This window comes from Oratosquilla oratoria, chromosome 20, assembly GCF_046742065.1.
Source record: "Oratosquilla oratoria isolate Oo_2021 chromosome 20, ASM4674206v1, whole genome shotgun sequence".
Classification (NCBI taxonomy): Eukaryota; Metazoa; Arthropoda; class Malacostraca; order Stomatopoda; family Squillidae; genus Oratosquilla; species Oratosquilla oratoria.
Genome location: NC_134796.1, coordinates 32,707,110 through 32,727,756, shown reverse-complemented (window position 1 = coordinate 32,727,756; position 20,647 = coordinate 32,707,110). Strand labels below are relative to the sequence as shown.

At 40.4% G+C, this 20,647-nt stretch overlaps 1 protein-coding gene across 3 annotated transcripts in view; it reads right to left on the bottom strand.

Moving 5' to 3' along the window:
• The window catches only part of LOC143036448 (cytochrome P450 302a1, mitochondrial-like), a 115,390-nt gene that overhangs the window by 39,843 nt on the left and 54,900 nt on the right, over nt 1-20,647 (bottom strand). For all 3 annotated transcript variants that reach the window (XM_076203817.1, XM_076203818.1, XM_076203819.1), the window contains exons 8-9: nt 18,724-18,825; nt 11,286-11,522 (exon numbers count right to left, since the gene is read on the bottom strand). In XM_076203817.1, coding sequence (XP_076059932.1) covers nt 11,286-11,522; nt 18,724-18,825 — 339 coding nt within the window. The remainder of the gene's footprint in view (nt 1-11,285; nt 11,523-18,723; nt 18,826-20,647) is intronic.

Sequence of the window (20,647 nt, the reverse complement as noted above, 5' to 3'; positions counted from 1 at the left end):
GATGGATTTTTGTCATTTTTGTTTCATTTGAAAGATAAAATTATGCTCTTTATTTCCTATATTAAAAAATAAAAGAAATTTTATTTTATTTATTTTTTTCTATTTATGAAACCTGAATTTTGCAGCATCTTTGAAATGTTCAGAAAAGAAAATTCACAAAAAATCAGAGGTATAAGTTTGGTCAAATGTACAATATAACAAATATTCCCCAGAATCTAAGCTTGCAATATATACCAAGCTTAATTATGTGGAAGGATTTCCATATGATTAATTACAGCTTCATTAAACTTCATTATAACTTCATTATATCTTCACTACACTTTATATATACATGTGAGGAATACAATACCCAGGGGAATTATAGACAAATGTAAATGGTAATTATACCTAAGTTCATCAAAGAGATTCAAAAAGTTATAGGACATGCTCCCTTATAAAGCAACCTGACGGTCCCTTAAGGAGCCCTTTTCCAAGGTTGTTGTTGATTGTGTGGGCCCTCTCCAAAAGACAAAATCTGGGAAAACATTTCTCCTCACCATAATGTGTCAAGCTACTCGATATGCTGAAGCGATACCTCTCTCAAACATTAAGGCCAGGACAATCACCAAGGCCCTAATGTCTTATTTTAGTAAGATGGGTATGCCTTGGGAGGTGCAGATTGATAGAGGCACTAACTTTTTAAGTGGGATATTCAAAGGAGCCCTGGAAGGCTTCAACATAAAACATGTGATCGCATCAGCATATCACCCCTAGAGTCAGGGAAGTCTCAAAAGTTTCCACGGAACCTTAAAACGTACAATTCAAGCCTTTGTATTAGAATTTGAGAAGGACTGGGATGAAGGCATAGACTTGTTACTATATGCCACTAGAATAACTGTACATGAAGGTCTAGGTTTTTCTCCTTTTTACTTGATGTTTGGTAGAACCCCAAGGGAGCCCCTTGCCTCCCTGTATGACCCACTACGTCAAAAACCCTGAGGGAAAGTACCATGTATGCTAGGTTAGTGGGTACCAATTTCGAGAAGTTGAAGAAGGTCAGGCAAATAGCAAAAAGAAACCTCAAAATAGTGCGGGGTAATTATAAGGATTATTATGATAGAAAATCAGTTAAGAGGGAACTAAAAGTTGGAGAATATGTACTTGTGCTGTCCCCTCAGAAAACATCATTGCATCCAAAATATGAGGGACCATTCAAAGTGCTTGAGAGGAAAGGGGGTCATAATTATATTTTGAGAAACCTGATGAGGAGGTCTGGGGTACAAGAAGCACATATTAACCTTCTGAAAGAATGCAAGGGAACAGTAGGGGAAGAAGCAATTGGCATGGTTGAGACAGAGCAAACTGACAGGAGCCTTGATTCAGATATTGGGGATCTAACCTTCTTTTATGATTTAGGCAGATCAGACACCAGTGAGGCATTGGAGAAATCTTTGTCATCACTGAAAGGAGAGATACGGGAGGAAGTCAGAGCACTTCTCTGCAAGAATGCCCAGATATTTTCCTCATGCCCCACCGTTACTCAAGCATTATAACATGATGTTGTCCTAGAAAATGGAGCCAAGCCAGTGAAGCAGACACTGTACAGATGCCCCAGAAGAGAATCATGGAGGAGGAAGTAAGACAACTCATGAACCAAGGGTTAGTGGAATCTAGCACTAGTCCCTGGGCCTCGCTGGCTGTGCTGGTACCAAACCTGGAGGCGAGTGGAAATTATGTGTCGTCTGCTAATGAGCGGAATGGGCGGGTGGATGGGGGGTGAGGTAGTATGTGTGAGCAAAATTTGACGCAGCCCAAAGGGATTTCTCCCCGTCCTCTCATTTTATGCAATGGGGGGGACGGAGAGGGGGGGTCGCCGATTTAATGAAGCGGCCTTGCTGTGGATGTGCTGTGTCTTGCGACACTGCTTCTGACCCAGGGCAGTGGACAAGGTGCAGGGATGACCCGTCATTCTGGAGGTGCTAAGATAAGAGGGAGGGTGGAGGGGTGTGGAGTGTATTCAGGGATGGAATGGGTGGGAATGATTATATGCCTTTTTCTTTTTGGCTACCCCCCTTGTAAGGGGGAAAAAGCCTTGGTATATGTATATATGTATGTCTGCTAATGATAATGTCTTTGGCCTATATATTACCCCTATGTTAATTTTTTGTCCATTTTTTTGGGTTAACTCAACCCACAAACTATCATATGCATCCTGTTTCACTTTCTCTAAAACACAAGCATGAACATTGTTATTAACGTACAATAGGACACCCCCACCTTTCTTGTGGTTTCTATCCTGATGAAAGTGTTTAAGTCCCGCAATATTAAATTCAGCTTCGAACTCTGTACCATTTAACCATGTCTCAGTTATTCCTATCAAGATTTTCGCTTTTGACATATGCCTGTATTTCCTGTCTTGATAGCCCCAGATTATAGTAGGACCTTTTATCTTTTTTGTAATACCAGCCATGTAGCTGTTGGTGCCATGCTTGCTCAGGAAGAGGATGATGTCATGAGACCCATTTCCTTTATGTCTCAAATTCTCAAGGAGTAACAAACACGGAATTCAACAATTGAAAGGGAGATCCTCAGCCTCGTATTAGCTTTGAGGAAATTCCATGTGTTCCTAGATAAGAAAGTAGTTATCCTAAGCAACCATAACCCAGTGAAATATATAATAGATGGTTAGACAAAAATGATAGATTAGCTAGATAGGCATTAGCATTCCAAGGGTATCTAAGTATTCAACATATTCGAGGAAAATCAAATGTGGTAGCTGACACCTTATTGCGTCCTGACAAAATGTTCGGGCCTTGTTTCATAGGTCTGAACATTTTTCTCCGGTGAAGGGGGATATATGTCATGTTTCTGCCATGAACATGACATGTTATGCAATGGACTCGTGTTTTCACCGTGACATGTTACATAACGGATGTGGGCATCGCACACACAGATGACGTGGAAGACTTGGAGGCCGACAGTGGAGGAACACGAAATCAGGGCCTCCTGCCAGCAGAGGTCAGAGGGCACATAAATCAAATGAAGAAAAGAAGTGGGACCCCCACTTCCATGCCCCATCAATTATATATAGTAGATAGTATGACTATATTGTGAGCCCTCTTCACACAAAAATAAAGATACTGGTAAATTGTGTGGAGCTGGGTAAATAGAAATAGGATAGGTTACATAGACATACAATGGCACCTGTGCCATGGCACTGGTGTTGTACGGCTGTAGCATAAAAAAGATGCGCAGGCACTTTTGGGCTCTCCTGATTTCCGCACCCGCACTCTGTTCACACTGATTAACTAGTAAGATTTAGTTGTAATATGATTTAGGTATTAAATTAAGTGATTGCATCCCACTATTTTTCTTTATCCCAGTGAAGTTAAATTGATCGTAAGAGGCTAAATGTCGATCTAGGATTCTGGATTGCAGGAATTACTTGAGTCACGGTTTATGATTCGATGTATCAATGCAAATACAGGGCCTAGCACGTGACAAGACCAAAACTGGAATACGCAGTGACATTATGGACACCCAGTACTTACATACATACATATACCAAGGCTTTTTCCCCCTTTCAAGGGAGGTAGCCAAAAAGGGAAAGGCATAAAAACACTCCCACCCATTTCATCCCTAAATACACTCCACACCCCTCCCACCCTCCCTCTCATCTGAGCACCTCCTGGATGACGGGTCATCCCTGCACCCTGCCCACCGCCCTGGGTCAGAAGCAGTGTCGCAAGACACAGTACATCCACAGCAAGGCCGCTTCATTTAATCGGCGACCCCCCCTCTCCGTCCCCCCAGTACTAAAAAGAATATAAAGAAATTAGAAAGAATACAGAGAGCAATGACAAAGTTGGCACCAGCTCTCTCCAAATTAACATACGAACAAAGATGATCCAAATTGGAGCTAGCAACACTGGAGCAGAGAAGAGAAAGAGGTGATCTACTATCTATAGAATCATGAAAGGAATGGAAATCCTTGATAGGAATGATTTACTAAAAAATGACAAGGGAAAAACAAGAGGACATGAAAAGAAACTCAAAAAGGATAATTATAGAAGAGATCTGGAAAAAAAAAACCCACACACACACAGAGTGCTGGATATCTGGAATAATCTAGATAAAGAAACAGTATGTGCAAACATTATTCAAGATTTTAAGAAAAAAATTGATGCTGAAAGATACAAAGGTCACCACAAGCATAGTTCCCTTCCCATATAATACTAGGTAAACACACACACAAACTTACATACATACATATACCAAGGCATTTTCCCCCTTACAAGGGAGGTAGCCAAAAAGGAAAAGGCATAAAATCATTTCCACCCATTCCATCCTTGAATACACTCCACACCCCTGCACTCTCCCTCTTATCTTAGCACCTCCTGGATGATGGGTCATCCCTGCACCTTGTCCACTACCCTGGATCAGAAGCAGTGTCGTAAGACACAGCACATCCACAGCAAGGCCGCTTCATTAAATCGGCGACCCCCCCTCTCCATTCCCCATGCATAAAAGGAGAAGACGGGGAGAAATCCCTTCGGGCTGCATCAAATTTTGCTCACACATACTACCTCACCCCACATCCCCCTGCCCATTCCACCTCATGCATCACAACATCATCCATATACAACCATTCTCCATTCACCCGTCTTCTGTCCTTTCCCGTCTTTCCTCAACAGACATTCCCCTCTTCCCCAAAGCCCCCTTCACCCCATCCATCCACCTCATCCTAGGACGTCCCCTCATGTTCACTCCCTCCACATCTGCCTTCCATACCTCTTTTACTAGTCTTTCTTCACTCATTCTTTCCATGTGTCCAAACCATCCTAATACTCTTTCATCAACCCTATCTCCCAACTCCCTTTCCACCCCCGTTCTTCTCCTCACCTCCTCATTTCTCACTCTATCTAGCCTAGTAACCCCCATCATACTTCTCAGACACCTCATCTCAAACACATTCAAACTCATTCTTTCTTCCTCTCTTATGTTCCATGTTTCTGCCCCATACAGTGCTGTTGGCACAATCACTCCTTCATACAGTCTCCTCTTAACATCCATTCCCAAATGTCTATTCCTCATTACACTCTTCAATCCACCAAGGCATTTACTCGCTTCTCTCAATCTACATTCTACCTCCACCTTCACTCCACCTTTTCCTGCCACATTTGCACCCAAGTATTTAAAACTATCCTCTTCCTCCAGTTGCTCACCCTTAATGCTCACTTCCAGTGTGCTCCCACTTTCACCCCTTGTACATCTCATCACCTTACTTTTACCCACATTTATCTTTAGCTTTCTTCTATCACATACTCTCCCAAACTCTGTCACCAACTTCCTCAATCCCTCCTCCGATCCTGCCACAAGCGCAGTGTCGTCAGCAAACAACAGCTGGCTCACCTCCCACTTTTCTCCATTTTCTTTAACCATCTCCAATCCCTGACCCACTACCCTTGCATTTACCTCTCGCACTACCCCATCCATGTATAAGTTGATCAGCCAGGGCGACATAATGCATCCTTGACGAAGTCCCACCTTTACCTCAAACCACTCACTCTCTCCATTTCTAATCCTGACACAAGCTCTACTACTCTCACAAAAACTCTTGACAGCTCCTAGAAGCTTTCCTCCTATCCCATATATCTACATAACCTCCCACAGTGCCTTTCTGTCTACCCTATCGTAAGCCTTTTCCAGATCCATAAAAGCCAAAAAAACATCCTTCCCCTTTCCTATAGCTTTCTCACATATTTGTCTTACCACAAAGATCTGATCTATACAACCTCTACCTGTCCTAAATCCACACTGTTCCTCACCAATTACTCCCTCTGTTCCTCTCCTAATCCTCTCAATCAAGATCCTCCCATAAGCCTTCCCAACTACACTTAACAAGATAATCCCTCTGAAAGTACTACATTCACACTTGTCCCCTTTTCCCTTGAAAAGTGGAACTATACAGGCACTCCTCCAGTCCTCCGGCACTCTACCCTCTCTCCAGCAAACATTAAATAACCTCACCAGCCAGTCCACCATCACTGTACCTCCTTTTTTTAGACATTCTGCATGGCATCCATCCAGACCAGGTGCCTTACCTGCTTTCATCATCTTAACAACTGCCTTCACTTCATCCTTCCTTATTTCTCCTCCATTTTCCTCACTCATCACTCTCATTTTCCTAGCATTTCCCACTGCAACTATCTTTCCCTCCCTATCCTCCTTCACATTTAGCAACTCCCTAAAATATTCTGCCTATCTTAACCTCTTCCATACGGTGCTGCACACGTAGGCGTCATGGGGAGCGAGTGTATTCACGAGGCTGCCATATCGGCGTCTTGATTATATTTATTGTAGTCGCCCCTCTATAATGACATTCTTTCTAATTCTTTTGTAATCGCATTTTCTATGGTTATCAAAATTCACGGGTGAAGAGAGAACGATCGATATAAGCGGTGACTATATTTTATGATGCGAGTATTATTACGACACGTCGTACGGCTGGCATTGGCTGCTGCCACCGAGATCTAAGTCCATGACGCCTACCTGTGCGGCACCGTATGGAAGGGGTTAAGGGTCCGTCAGGGGCAATTATTCGAAAAAATCTGGTACATGAACGAATTTTAGGAAAACATTTAAAAAGAATCTCTATGATGTTGGCAACACTCCTACAAAGTTATAGAGCTGTATTTCGTTTCTATCTTTTTATACAGAATAAAATAGATAAATTATTGGCAACCTCTGGCAACCCCATTGCGTATCAAATATTCTGTATATTGGAATAGCGTTAATTTTTTCTATAGCTATTTTGTTTTTTGCTACGGAATTGTGTTTATGGAGGTATTTAGCAACTCCTCCCACAAGCGTAGATCCAGAAATAGCACACATCAGGGCATCAGTACCCATCCAAACGTCAAAGTGAGGTCACGTTCTTTTGAAGCTCTCACCGTGCTTCATATTTTTGATTCCTCACTGTAATTTCTTGCGGTAATCATGGCAAGATTGACGAAAAGCCAGCGAGCAAGGAGGAAGAATGCAGTGAAGGCCCTTGCGTGCCAGATGAAGAAACGAGAAGGAAAAAAACAAACAAACAATGTTGGTTATAAAGAAGGATTTGTTGTTCCTCTTCTTGAAGAACCCTACACCCATATTCATAAGTCTGCCCTCGAAAGAAGAGACAAGAAACGAGAGGAGAAAAAAAGTGAAAAGTAAAAGTGGTAAAGTGACCAAAAGCGGGGACTATGGGGCTGGGGCCTTTTAAAAATGTCGCGCAAAATTTAAATGCCTTCTCATGTACATTTAATGTTTTTGTTCTTTTTGTTGTTATTTCTTCGGTTGTTCTTGATGGATTTTTGTCATTTTTGTTTCATTTGAAAGATAAAATTATGCTCTTTATTTCCTATATTAAAAAATAAAAGAAATTATATTTTATTTATTTTTTTCTATTTATGAAACCTGAATTTTGCAGCATCTTTGAAATGTTCAGAAAAGAAAATTCACAAAAAATCAGAGGTATAAGTTTGGTCAAATGTACAATATAACAAATATTCCCCAGAATCTAAGCTTGCAATATATACCAAGCTTAATTATGTGGAAGGATTTCCATATGATTAATTACAGCTTCATTAAACTTCATTATAACTTCATTATATCTTCACTACACTTTATATATACATGTGAGGAATACAATACCCAGGGGAATTATAGACAAATGTAAATGGTAATTATACCTAAGTTCATCAAAGAGATTCAAAAAGTTATAGGACATGCTCCCTTATAAAGCAACCTGACGGTCCCTTAACCTTAATGCCTTCTTTTCCATTATCATCTCTCCATCTGCACCTTTTACCTTTTCTTCTCTACTTGATTCGCCTCCTCTTCCTCTCTTAATTTCTTTCCAAAACATCTTTTTAATACTTTCAAAAATTTCTGTCATACTCTTACCCCATTTCACATCTGCTCTCCTCTTTGCCTCCTTTACCTTTTGCTTTACTTCTCTTTTCTTTTCTTTGTACGTCTCATATGACTCCCTCGTCCTATTTTGTAACCAATCTGTGAAAGCTCGCTTCTTCTCTTCTACAACCTTCTTTGTTTCCTCATCCCACCATTCACTACCCTTCCTTCTATTTCCTCCTGTCCTTCTTGTTCCACACACCATCCTTGCACACTTTGTGACTCCCTCCTTGAACCATCCCCATTCCTCCTCCACACCTAGCTCTACTCTAACCTTCACACCCTCCCACTCCTCCTTCAGCTTCTTCTTGTACTCCTTCTCCTTTTCATTTTCATTTAAAGAGTTCACTCTAAGCACCTCCCTACCTTTTGTCCCTTTCCTCTTTCTCCATCTATCCTCCACTCTCAATTTACCTTCCACCAAAAAATGATCTGATATTCCCCCACCCTCTCCCCTTAGCACATGTGCATCCTTAACTCTTCCTATCATAGTCCTATTTACCATTACATAATCCATCAACGCTCTATCTACCACCCTTCTATCCACCACCCTCTCCCATGTGTACTTATGCTTGACTTTCTTCCGAAACACTGTATTTGCTATCATCAATTCTCTTTCTAGACACATTTCCACCATCAACTCTCCACTACGATTCTTTCCTGGAACTCCACATTTCCCAACCACTCCATCAATTGGACCATTTCCTACACTAGCATTAAGGTCTCCCAGTACTATTACGTTGACATTTCTCCCTAAATGCTCTATGGACTCATTTAAATCTATCCAAAAGGCCTCCCTTTCTTCTACACTCTTCTCACTGCCAGGCCCATATGCACTTACAAAGACCCACATCTCCTTTCCCAGTTTCACCTTCATTTCACACACAAATTTGATTTGTTTTTATTCAAGGATAATAGATATAATGCAAGAAAGGGACGGATGGGCAGATTGTGCTTTCCTGGATTTACAAAAGGTGTTTGATAAAGTACCACACAAAAAGCTATTAAGAAAACTCGAAACAACATGAGGTGTATAAGGAAAATTATTGAAATGGATGGAAGATTTCTTGCATGGAAGAAAAATGAGGGTGGTACTTAGGGATAAAAACTCAACCTGGGAAGAATTGATAAGTGGAGTCCCACAAGATTTAGTATTAGCTCCAATAATGTTTGCTATATATATATAAATGACAGGGATGAAAATGAAGAATATTTTATGAACTTCTTTGGAGATGATGCAAAACTTACTAACAAAAGTACAGAAAAAGACTGAATCACTACAGAGAGACCTGGACCAAGTCTGGGAATGTACCCAAAAGTGGGAAGGGAACTTCAACATTAAGAAATGTAGTATAATAGAGTTTGGAAAAAGTAAAAAAAGAATATCAAGATAATATAAAATTGGTACAATGGAAGTAAAGTTAGCTCTGAAAAGGACCTAGGAGTAATTATCACCACAGGCATGTCCCCAGACAAGCATATAAACAAAATAGCCAGAGAAACCTACAATTTACTAAGATCAATAAAGGTGGCTTTTAATTACTTGGATGAAGTACTGGCAAAAAAAAAAATATTAGTCACACTAATAAAACCAAGATTAGAGAACACTACAACACTATGGACACCCAGTACAAAAAAGAATATAAAGAAAATAGAAAGAATCAAAGAGCAATAACAAAGATGGCCCCAACACTTTCAAAATTGACATACGAACAAAGATTGTCTAAACTGGAACTACCAACCCTGGAACAAAGAAGAGAAAGAGATCTATTGGCCATTTACAGAATCATGAAAGGCATGGAAGTCCTTGACAGAGAAGACTTATTAAAGTGGGATAAAAGAAAAACAAGAGGGCATGAAAAGAAACTCAAAAAGGAGTTATAGAAGAGCTCTGGAAAAAAAAAAAAAAAAAAAAAAAAAAAAAAAAAATCCACACAGAGTGGTGGATGTCTGGAACAAAGTGGAGGAAAAAATAGTGTGTGCAACCACCATACAAGAATTTAAGAACAAACTAAATGGTGAGAGATATAAAGATGGGTCACTATGAGCATAGCTCCCCTTCCTGTATAATACCACCAAGTAAATATATGTGTCTTGTGACACTACTTCTGACCCAGGGCAGTGGACACGATGCAGGGATGACCTGTCATCCAGGAGGTGCCAAGATAAGAGGGAGGGATGAGGGTGGAGGGGAGTGGAATATATAGGAAATGGAATGGGTGGGAGTGGTTTCTATGCCTTTTTCTTTTTGGCTACCCCCTGTGCAGGGGGAAAAAGCCTTTGGTATATGTCCGTATGTATGTATGTATATATATATTTTTTTCACTACGTAATATTACAAATTTATTTTGTTGGAAAGCATTACGATGACTTGTTCAATTATATTGTCATATTTTCATAAGAATCTTCCAACTAAAAATCTGAAAATAAGGGAAAGTTTATGTATGAAGTTAACATACGTATAGCAAAGGCTTTTTCCCACTACATGGGGGGGTAGCCAAAAAGAAAAAGGCATAGAAACCACTCCCACCCATTCCATTTCCTATATATTCCACTCTCCTCCACCCTCCTATCTTGGAATCTCCTGGATGATGGGTTCACAGAATATAATAATGGAAGTTAATCAGTCCATTAATGATTTTCAAAGTTAACTTAAAAGTTAATCCATTAATAAAGTCTTTAACTTCATTAACTAATGATTAACGGATTAACGGATTGGTGCCCATTGTTTCCCTCTTATTTTAGCTCCTTATGAATGAAGGGTCATTTCTGTCTCCTGCTTATTGCCTGGGTCAGAAGCAATGCAGCAAGACACAGTATATCCACAGCAGGGTTGATGACACTGTAAAAATACATTTATCACTACAAAAGTACACTTTATACTGCAAAAATACACTTGGCAATACAAAAGTGCACCTGGCACTACTAAAGTACACTTGACACTTGGCCCCTTTCATACTTCTTATGCTCATTAAGATAGGTTGTAATATCTTTGGCAACAATGGAGTGCTAGAGATGAACTTGTTTGACAGGAGCCAGAATGACAACTGTTACCCAATACAGAAAGGGTTTAGGTAAAGACTCCACCAACTCAGCTGAAGAAGGAAAGGAATAGGACACTGTGGGATACTTGAACATGGGTGGACGTGACTGTAGTTAAAACCATCTCTTTGGTCAATGTACATGAATTGTCAAGATAAATTGTAGTCACTGATTCACAATAGGAATCAAACCAGAGCCATTATACTCAAGAGGCTTGAAGCCCAAATACTAAGGTGACTGTTAAAAAATATGTATAAATTATAAATAAAAAATAAAAATAAAAAACAAAACAAAAAATTACTTACTCTAATGAGAGCTGCATACATGTTTTGTTCAGCAATGCGACGACCCACACAGGATCTTGGTCCATGGCCAAAGGGCAATGAAAGGAAAGGGTTGATGGTGTCCTTGGAGGATTTCTTGCCATGAGTAGAGGACTTTGTAGTTGCTGTTACTAGCCATCGCTCTGGTATGAAGGAGTCTGGGTTTGGAAAGTATTCAGGTAGACGGCACATTACCTGGTTCTGCGTCACCATGACTGTCTGCATTGGAAATATAATTCAATCTTTTAACTGCAATAACTAATTCATATGCTTCATGCTGGTAGCATGCTGCCAGGGAATTATGTTCAACTCCTTTCAAAAGGTTAAATCATGATGAGCATAAATGTACATAAGCAATTGAAGTCGGAAGTCCTTAACCACCCTATGGATTTTACTATGTAAATACAAGATTTGATCATTTTTTTATTCAGCATCACTTTACAATACCTTATACTGCAAAATAAATACTAAGCTATCACATTTACATAGTGGGATCAATAACAGATGTCAGAAAGAACCGTTTCCTTGCTGCCCATCTTTAAAACCTGTCATCACACCTTTTTCTGGCAGTAACATTGTTTCTAGATAGAGAGCCCAAAATCTTTTTTATTATCGTATTTTTCGGTGTATGACCCACAGCTTTTTGCCTCGGAAAGGGGCCAAAATTCGGGGGTGCGGGTCATCTGTAGATTCTGGTTAGAAATTGCCCTCTTACGCGGTCAAAAAAAATTGAACGATTAGTTTAGTTGTGAATGTAGTGTCAATGTAGTGTGAATGTAGTAGTTTCAGAGGGATTACCTTGTTGAGTGTAGTTGGGAAGGCTTATGGGAGGATCTTGATTGAGAGGATTAGGAGAGGAAAAGAAGGAGTAATTGGTGAGGAACAGTGTGGATTTAGGACAGGTAGAGGTTGTGTAGATCAGATCTTTGTGGTAAGACAGATATGTGAGAAAGCTATAGGAAAGGGGAAGGATCTTTTTTGGGCTTTTATGGATCTGGAAAAGGCTTATGATAGGGTAGACAGGAAGGCACTGTGGGAGGTTATGCAGATATACGGGATAGGAGGAAAGCTTCTGGGAGCTGTCAAGAGTTTTTACGAGAGTAGTAAAGCCTGTGCTAGAATTAGAAATGGAGAGACTGAGTGGTTTGAGGTAAAAGTGGGAATTCGCCATGGATGCATTATGTCGCCCTAGCTGTTCAATTTATACATGGATGGTGGTGGTGCGAGAGGTAAAGGCAAGGGTAATGGGCCGGGGATTGGAAATGGTTAAAGAAAATGGAGAAAATGGGAGATTAGCCAGCTGTTGTTTGCTGACGACACTGCGCTTGTGGCAGGATCAGAGGAGAGATTAAGGAAGTTGGTGACAGAGCTTGGGAGAGTATGTGATAGAAGAAAGCTAAAGATAAATTTGGGTAAAAGTAAGGTGATGAGATGTACAAGGGGTGAAAGTGGCAACAAACTGGAAGTGAGCATTAAGGGAGAGTGATTGGAGGAAGTGGATAGTTTTAGATACTTGGGTGCAAATGTGGCAGGGAAAGGTGGAGTGAAAGTGGAGGTAGAATGTAGATTGAGAGAAGCGAGTAAATGCCTTGGTGGATTAAAGAGTGTAATGAGGAATAGACATTTGGGAATGGATGCTAAGAGGAGACTGTATGAAGGAGTGATTGTGCCAACAGCACTGTATGGGACAGAAACATGGAACATAAGAGAAGAAGAGAGGAGGAGTTTGAATGTGTTTGAGATGAGGTGTCTGAGAAGTATGATGGGGGTTACTAGGCTAGATAGTGTGAGAAATGAGGAGGTGAGGAGGAGAACAGGGGTGGAAAAGGAGCTGGGAGATAGGGTTGATGAAAGAATATTAGGATGGTTTGGACACATGGAAAGAATGAGTGAAGAAAGACTAGTAAAAGAGGTGTGGAAGGCAGATGTGGAGGGAGTGAACATGAGGGGACATCCTAGGATGAGGTGGATGGATGGGGTGAAGGGGGCTTTGGGGAAGAGGGGATTGTCTGTTGAGGAAGGACGGGAGAGGACAGAAGACAGGGGTGAATGGAGAATGGTTGTATATGGATGATGTTGTGATTGCATGAGGTGGAATGGGCAGGTGGATGGGGGGTGAGGTAGTATGTGTGAGCAAAATTTGACGCAGCCCAAAGGGATTTCTCCCCGTCCTCTCATTTTATGCAATGGGGGGACGGAGAGGGGGGGTCGCCGATTTAATGAAGCGGCCTTGCTGTGGATGTGCTGTGTCTTGCGACACTGCTTCTGACCCAGGGCAGTGGACAAGGTGCAGGGATGACCCGTCATTCAGGAGGTGCTAAGATAAGAGGGAGGGTGGAGGGGTGTGGAGTGTATTCAGGGATGGAATGGGTGGGAATGATTTTATGCCTTTTTCTTTTTGGCTACCCCCCTTGTAAGGGGGAAAAAGCCTTGGTATATGTATGTATGTAGTTTAGCTGGGTGCCCTCTCGGATCGGGGATTTGCGGGGGGACCGACCGGGTTCGTCGTATGAAAGTTGATTAATGTCATAATACAGCGCGCACGATCGAGACAAACAACAAAGAGAAGGTAGGATTTGTCAGTATCTTACTTGCTTTACATGCTCTTGTTATTAATAAAGGCATTATCACAAATAAAACAGGCCTAACTAAACAGCATGGACATACAATACAACAGTGACTGGTACCAACACCAACATCGTGTGTCGCGATCAAACAAAAACAAGCGGGCGGTCATTTTCGCAATTACAAATTACAAACTGTACCTGATTCCTTAATGCTAAATTTGTGCATTATATGTGGGTCGTTCAAGCATGGAAGAAAATCAAAGAATCGACTATTCAGAATGGTTTCCGTAAATCAGAAATGTGTCATCCTGCAATGTTCGATGCATGCTACGACTTGGAAAAGGAATCGGACGAATCCGAAATCAAAATGGAAACGGATGAGGTCACTGCATCAGAACTGGCCGATTTATACCACAACCTCTTCCATGACGATACAGAGGATGAGGAATTCGATGGCTTCGTGAGCGATGATACGCCTTCATAAAAATTGACTGTCATTTGTGATCACTGACTGTTTTTTTTTCTAATAACGATGTGCTCCATTGACTCTGTTCATAACAGTTCAGTAATGTGCTCTATTATTGTTCTATTTTATTGAAAACTAACCATTGGAAATTGTTTGGTTTAATAATTAATTACCAGTCTTTGTATGGCATTTATAAACCAATTGATTGATTAATTACCAGTAAACAATCAAACTGGGTTTTATGGCATTATTTACACAAATTTATTGAGGTTCTTTGTAATATATATATAAGTGCAATAAAATATATTGAAATGTAATTTGTTGGTTATTCTTCATCTTCATCACAATCAGAAATAAATAGGACTGGAGGAATACTGGTATCATGATCATGAATCGCAATGCCGCGTCTTCGACCCATCCCAAAGGCATCGTAAGATCAGTTGCACACTTTCGAGATCACCCCTCTTTCATCGAAGCTACCACTACATCTAGTGGCAGCTTCAGAAACCAAATTGTGAGGTTGTGTACGTACGTGTCGGCCTTTGACGTGTGATGAATCCTGAAAAGCAAGATATCACCAAGAAACCTGCCAATATCGGAAAATATATATCTTTTTTTTATAAATCACATAAGCATTGATGAAACAGAAAATTTAGAAAAAGTCTCAGCTTTGAAATTACTTTGATCACCACGTCAACGGCCGGCCGTAACAACCGCCGTGAGCTGTGCCTGTGGCCACCCATGCATGGGTAGTATACATCGTCGGATCTACACTGCCGTGCACGCCATATGACTGCGGGTCATACAGCGGTGCGGGTCTTGTGTGGATTTTCACTAAGGTGTAAGGGGGTGCGGGCTATAGTCCGAAAAATACGGTAACTCTGACAGTATTTACTCTACCTTTTTACAAAGGGAGAGCTGACAGCTGGTGACCGTTCTCCTACTATTACTACATACATACATATACCAAGGCTTTTTCCCCCTTACAAGGGAGGTAGCCAAAAAGGAAAAGGCATAAAATCATTCCCACCCATTCCATCCCTGAATACACTCCACCCTCCCTCTCATCTTAGCACCTCCTGGATGATAGGTCATCCCTGCACCTTGTCCACTGCCCTGGGTCAGAAGCAGTGTCGCAAGACACAGCACATCCACAGCAAGGCCGCTTCATTAAATCGGCGACCCCCACTCTCCGTCCCCCATGCATAAAAGGAGAAGACAGGGAGAAAACCTTTTGGGCTGTGTCATCCATATACAACCATTCTCCATTCACCCCTGTCTTCTGTCCTCTCTCGTCCTTCCTCAACAGACATTTCCCTCTTCCCCAAAGCCCCCTTCACCCCATCCATCCACCTCATCCTAGGACATCCATTCATGTTCACTCCCTCCACATCTGCCTTCCATACCTCTTTTACTAGTCTTTCTTCACTCATTCTTTCCCTCCACATCTGCCTTCCATACCTCTTTTACTAGTCTTTCTTCAATCATTCTTTCCATGTGTCCATACCATCCTAATACTCTTTCATCAACCCTATCTCCCAACCCCCTTTCCACCCGTTCTCCTCCTCACCTTCTCATTTCTCACTCTATCTAGCCTAGTAACCCTCATCATAATTCTCAGACACTTCATCTCAAACACATTCAAACTCCTCTCTTCCTCTCTTATGTTCCATGTTTCTGCCCCATACAGTGGGAAGAGGCATTTGGGAATGGATGCTAAGAGGAGATTATATGAAGGAGTGATTGTGCCTACTATTACTGCTACAGTTAAAGTCCATTAATCCGAACACCAATAATCCGAAAACCCCAACAATCCGAATTTTTGAGAGCCCAGATATAATTATGGAGAATGATCAACCCAGTCCAGCCTGAAGAGGAAGAGAAACATGGAGAAGATGAAGGGGCAGAGAAAGTGACATGGAAAGAAGCTGCATTTCACTTGGATAAATTCCTGAATTTTGCTGAACAAAGTCCTTATTACAACACAGCAGAAGTTATTAATCTTCACATCATGAGGAATGAATTACACAAGAAACGCTCTCAGGCTGTCAAGCAGGCAGATATTCGTGACCTGCTGAAAATCATGACTACAGGTAAATCCAGTTTTAGTGATGCAAGGCCATCAGCCTCAGCAGAACAAACACCAGAAAAATCTGATGTATTTGAGAACCCAGGCAGTCCTATGCAACAAGACAGCAAGTGAAAGTGAGTGAATATATATAAGCAAAGATAAAGTGTTAATCAGTGCTGTACGTATAAGCAGAGATAAAGTGTTAATTAGTGCTGTAATTTGTGTTTGGTTATTGCTTGTGTTTGGTAGGTTGGGCAGTTGTCACAGTGGGTATGTGGTGATTTTGTTTCTCCTGCTGTTTCACACCTACTGTACTGCACTGTGCTATATAATGTACCATGGATGAAGAAAAAAAAAATCATTTACCATTTTAGAGTGTAAACATATGTATTACTCAGTGTTTATTATTGTTCCCAAGGTCCCCAATAATCTGAATTTTTTTATAATCCAAATGCCCTCTGGTCCCCTGCAATTCAGATTAATGGACTTTAACTGTGCTACCATAAGTTAATGAGAGAGACAGCCCTGTACTAATGCAAAGCAGACAACTGTCTTATGTTTCTTCCAAGAAAGATCTATGGGAGGGCCTCAGGAATGTTGCCAGTCAATGTTAGGCTGCATTTTCCCAGTCAGCAAAACTCTAAGTAACAATAATTTGCGTAATAAAAATATGACAGGGTGGTTCAAGGATTTTGATCATAACTGCAACCAATCCAATAATATCATCAACATTTGCATGCGTGACTGCTTACCACAAAGCAAGAACATTACCACTGTACTAAAATTTACTGTACAAAAGGAGTGATCTGGAACTAGACCAGAACATTCCCCAACTGCACAGCTTACTACATACATACATATACCAAAGGCCTTTTCCCCCTTACAAGGGGGATAGCTCAAAAAACAAAGGCATAAATCCATGCTCACCCATTCCATCCCCATATATTCCACTGCCATCCACCCCCTATCCCTCCTGGATGACTGGTCATCCCTACATCTGGGCCAGAAGTAGTGTTGCAAAGACACAGCACATCCACAGCAAGGCCATTTCATTAAATTGGCAACCCCCGACTCCATCCCCTCATGCAGAAATAAAGATGATGGGGAGAAATCCCTTTGGGCTGTGTCAATTAATTTTTCACATATACTCCCTCATCCCCAATCCCCTACCCACTCCCTTTCATGCATCACAGCATCATACATATACACAACCATTCTCTATTCACCCCTATCTTCGGTCTTCTCCTGTCCTTTCTCAACAGACATTCCTCTCTTTCAGCTTAGTACAGTATGTAATCTTAATTTCACCGAGTCTTTATTCAGACAAACCATCTGACAAGTTTTGAAGTTTTGAAGTTTTGACAAATGAATTAAGAAGCTCCGGTACCGGGACTTGAACTCTTGCACATGTGACTGCTTACCACAAAGCAAGAACATTATCATTGTACTAAACTTGACCATACAAAAGAAATAATCTAGAACTATACCAGCACATTCCCTGATAGTGCTTAACTTAATATAGTATGTAATCTTAGTTTCATAAAAAATTTATTCAGGCTAGCCATCTGACAAGTTGTGAAGTTTTGATAAATGGATTAAGAAGCTCTGCCCCTGAGATTCCAACTCATGCATACCACAAAGCAAGAACACCTGAATAAAGAATCAATTAAATTAAAATTGCACGCTGGCTAAGCTGACTGCTGTCAGGGAATGTTCTCGTCTAGTTCCAGATTGTTTCTTTTGTATGGTCAAGTTTAGTACAATGGTAATGTTCTTGGTTTGTGGTAAACATTTGCATATGCAAGAGTTCAAGTCCCATTTGTTGAAACTTTGCAACTTGTTTGATGGCTCACCTGAATAAAGACTCAATGAAATTAAGATTGCATAATGTACTAAACTGAGTGCTGTTGGGAATGTTCTGGTCTAGTTCCAGATTGTTCCTTTTGTTCAATCAAGTTTAGTACAATGGTAACTTTCTTGCTTTGTGGTAAGCAGTCACACATGCAAGAGATCAACTCCCAGTGGCAGAGCTTCTTAATCCATCAACAACATGTTCATGGAAGAGATAGTTGGATACAGTATTTGGATCTGGAGAAATCTTTTGATAAGGTAACTCACAGAAGATTATAATGGAAATTGAAATATGTAGGATTCAAATGGAAACTCCTGGAATGAATCAAGAATTTCTTTAAAAAGATAAACAAAAACAGTAGTGAAGAATGAGATGTCACATTGGAGAGAAGTGATTGGTGAGGTCAACGATACGATGATAAAACTAAAGTGTGAGTGAAGGAAAATGGAAATATGGAATCTTACCCCTTTTGGTATCCTGTATCCTTTTAAGGAGATTTCTTTGCTCACAATCCTACTGACTCCAATAGACACAGGGTTAAGCCGCATACTCTCCTTCAGCACAGCCTTCATGCAAAGAATATAATCAGTAGTAGCAATGGCTTTGTCAAGAACACAGACTCCAAGTTCATAAATCAACTACTATTAATATTTAACCTGTGTCTTCCACCCATTAACTTTTTCACTGCATTTTACAACTCTAGTGGAGGCAATTCAAATCCTTTCTACCAAGTGAGTTCAAAGGGCAGACTACATTAAATTCCCTGCTTTAAAAAGTCATCGGTAAGGAAGTACCATCTTAATCTCCTCTGAAAGTGGGAGTTTGTTATGTCAAATTAAATCAGTAGCCAAGGAAAAATTTCCTCCACATCTTGCTGCATTTTGTGACTTGTACTAGGGTATTGGCTGCATAATTATATGCATTCAATACTTTAGAGACTAGTAGCATCCCTATGAACCAGGGTCATGTAGCCTTCTTCCATGTTCAGAGACAAATCTCCCCTTATCAAGGAATGTTGAGCCACTTTTTAACCTCTTTGATATGATGACTTCATATTTTATAACATGAATAGTGTGATGCATGAAAGAATTTGACTCATATTGAGGAGGTTAACTTTCACAATCTCTTATTTCTTGTGTTCTTAAATCTTTTTTGCACCACTCCAACATTAGCTATGATGGCATTAGTTAAAGGGGGAACAGAGAGGGGAATATTAGCATTGGCCAGAATACAATCTATTAAGTGTAACATCATAGCAAGGAGACCAAGTTATTTCTGGATCTTTTTATACCAACACAATGCCATTTGTCTGGTTTCTTATTCTGCTTTTAGAAATACATTAATGGTACTGATATAAATGAAAGGGACTGATGTTTTGGTATCTGCATAATGTGATCCTGGTTGAAAGATGTCAGAGAGAGGCATCTCCCTGCTGCCCATCTTCAAACCATGTGAACTTTCTTACATCCACTTGGAGGTGTAACCTTAAGGAGCTGACATTCAATCTTTGGTCTAGTCATAACCTAGTTGTGTCATATGGAAAGGGGAGCTACTTTCAGCTCCCACACTAATACAATGTAGACAAGTTCAAAGTTCCTCATAAGAGAGATCTATGGGAGGGGCTGAAGACCAATGGCACCTACTGTGGGGCTACAGACATCCAGTCAGCAAATATCAAGGTAATAACTGAAATAACATTAATGGAGCTTCCTTGTATGGTAAAATAGGTCACTATAGATTGTTACAATTAATGCATCTAAACTTCATTAGAAAATCTTAGCCATAAACTTCCTCACCTTTAACACCATTATTTTACCTGCTGTAATAATGCCTTTAAAGTGAAGGCATAGACAAGATCCCAAACATTCCCCTCAAATACCTTGGCCAAACAACCATGAAAGCCCTAAACATCTGGAAAAGAGCTAACAAAATCCCAAGCTTGAAACCAAACAAGCTTCCTGAAAACCCTGCATCATACAGACCAATCTCAATACTAATCTATTCACAATATCCAAACTAATGGAAAGGTTGATTTTTTGCACCATTTGATCTCATTTTACACATACATATATATTTTTGTTCTCTCCCATCACAGTCATTTTCTTATAATCTCCTAATGCCACAATCAAAGCCTCCTCATTTTCTTCTAAATTAATTGTGATAGGTAATTAATCCGAACATCCTTTTAATGAAAAACCAACTCCTAAAAGCTAGTATCGTACTCTAGCACTTCATGATAGCTCACAAAATGAGCAAATATGTTTTAAATAGATTCTAAAATTTTGAATGTCATCCTGTCACTGTGGTAATGTATCCCTTAAAGTTTCTTGATTTAATACCTGATAACTCTGTTCAGCTTTAGGAATCCCACAACAGAGAAGGTGTTAC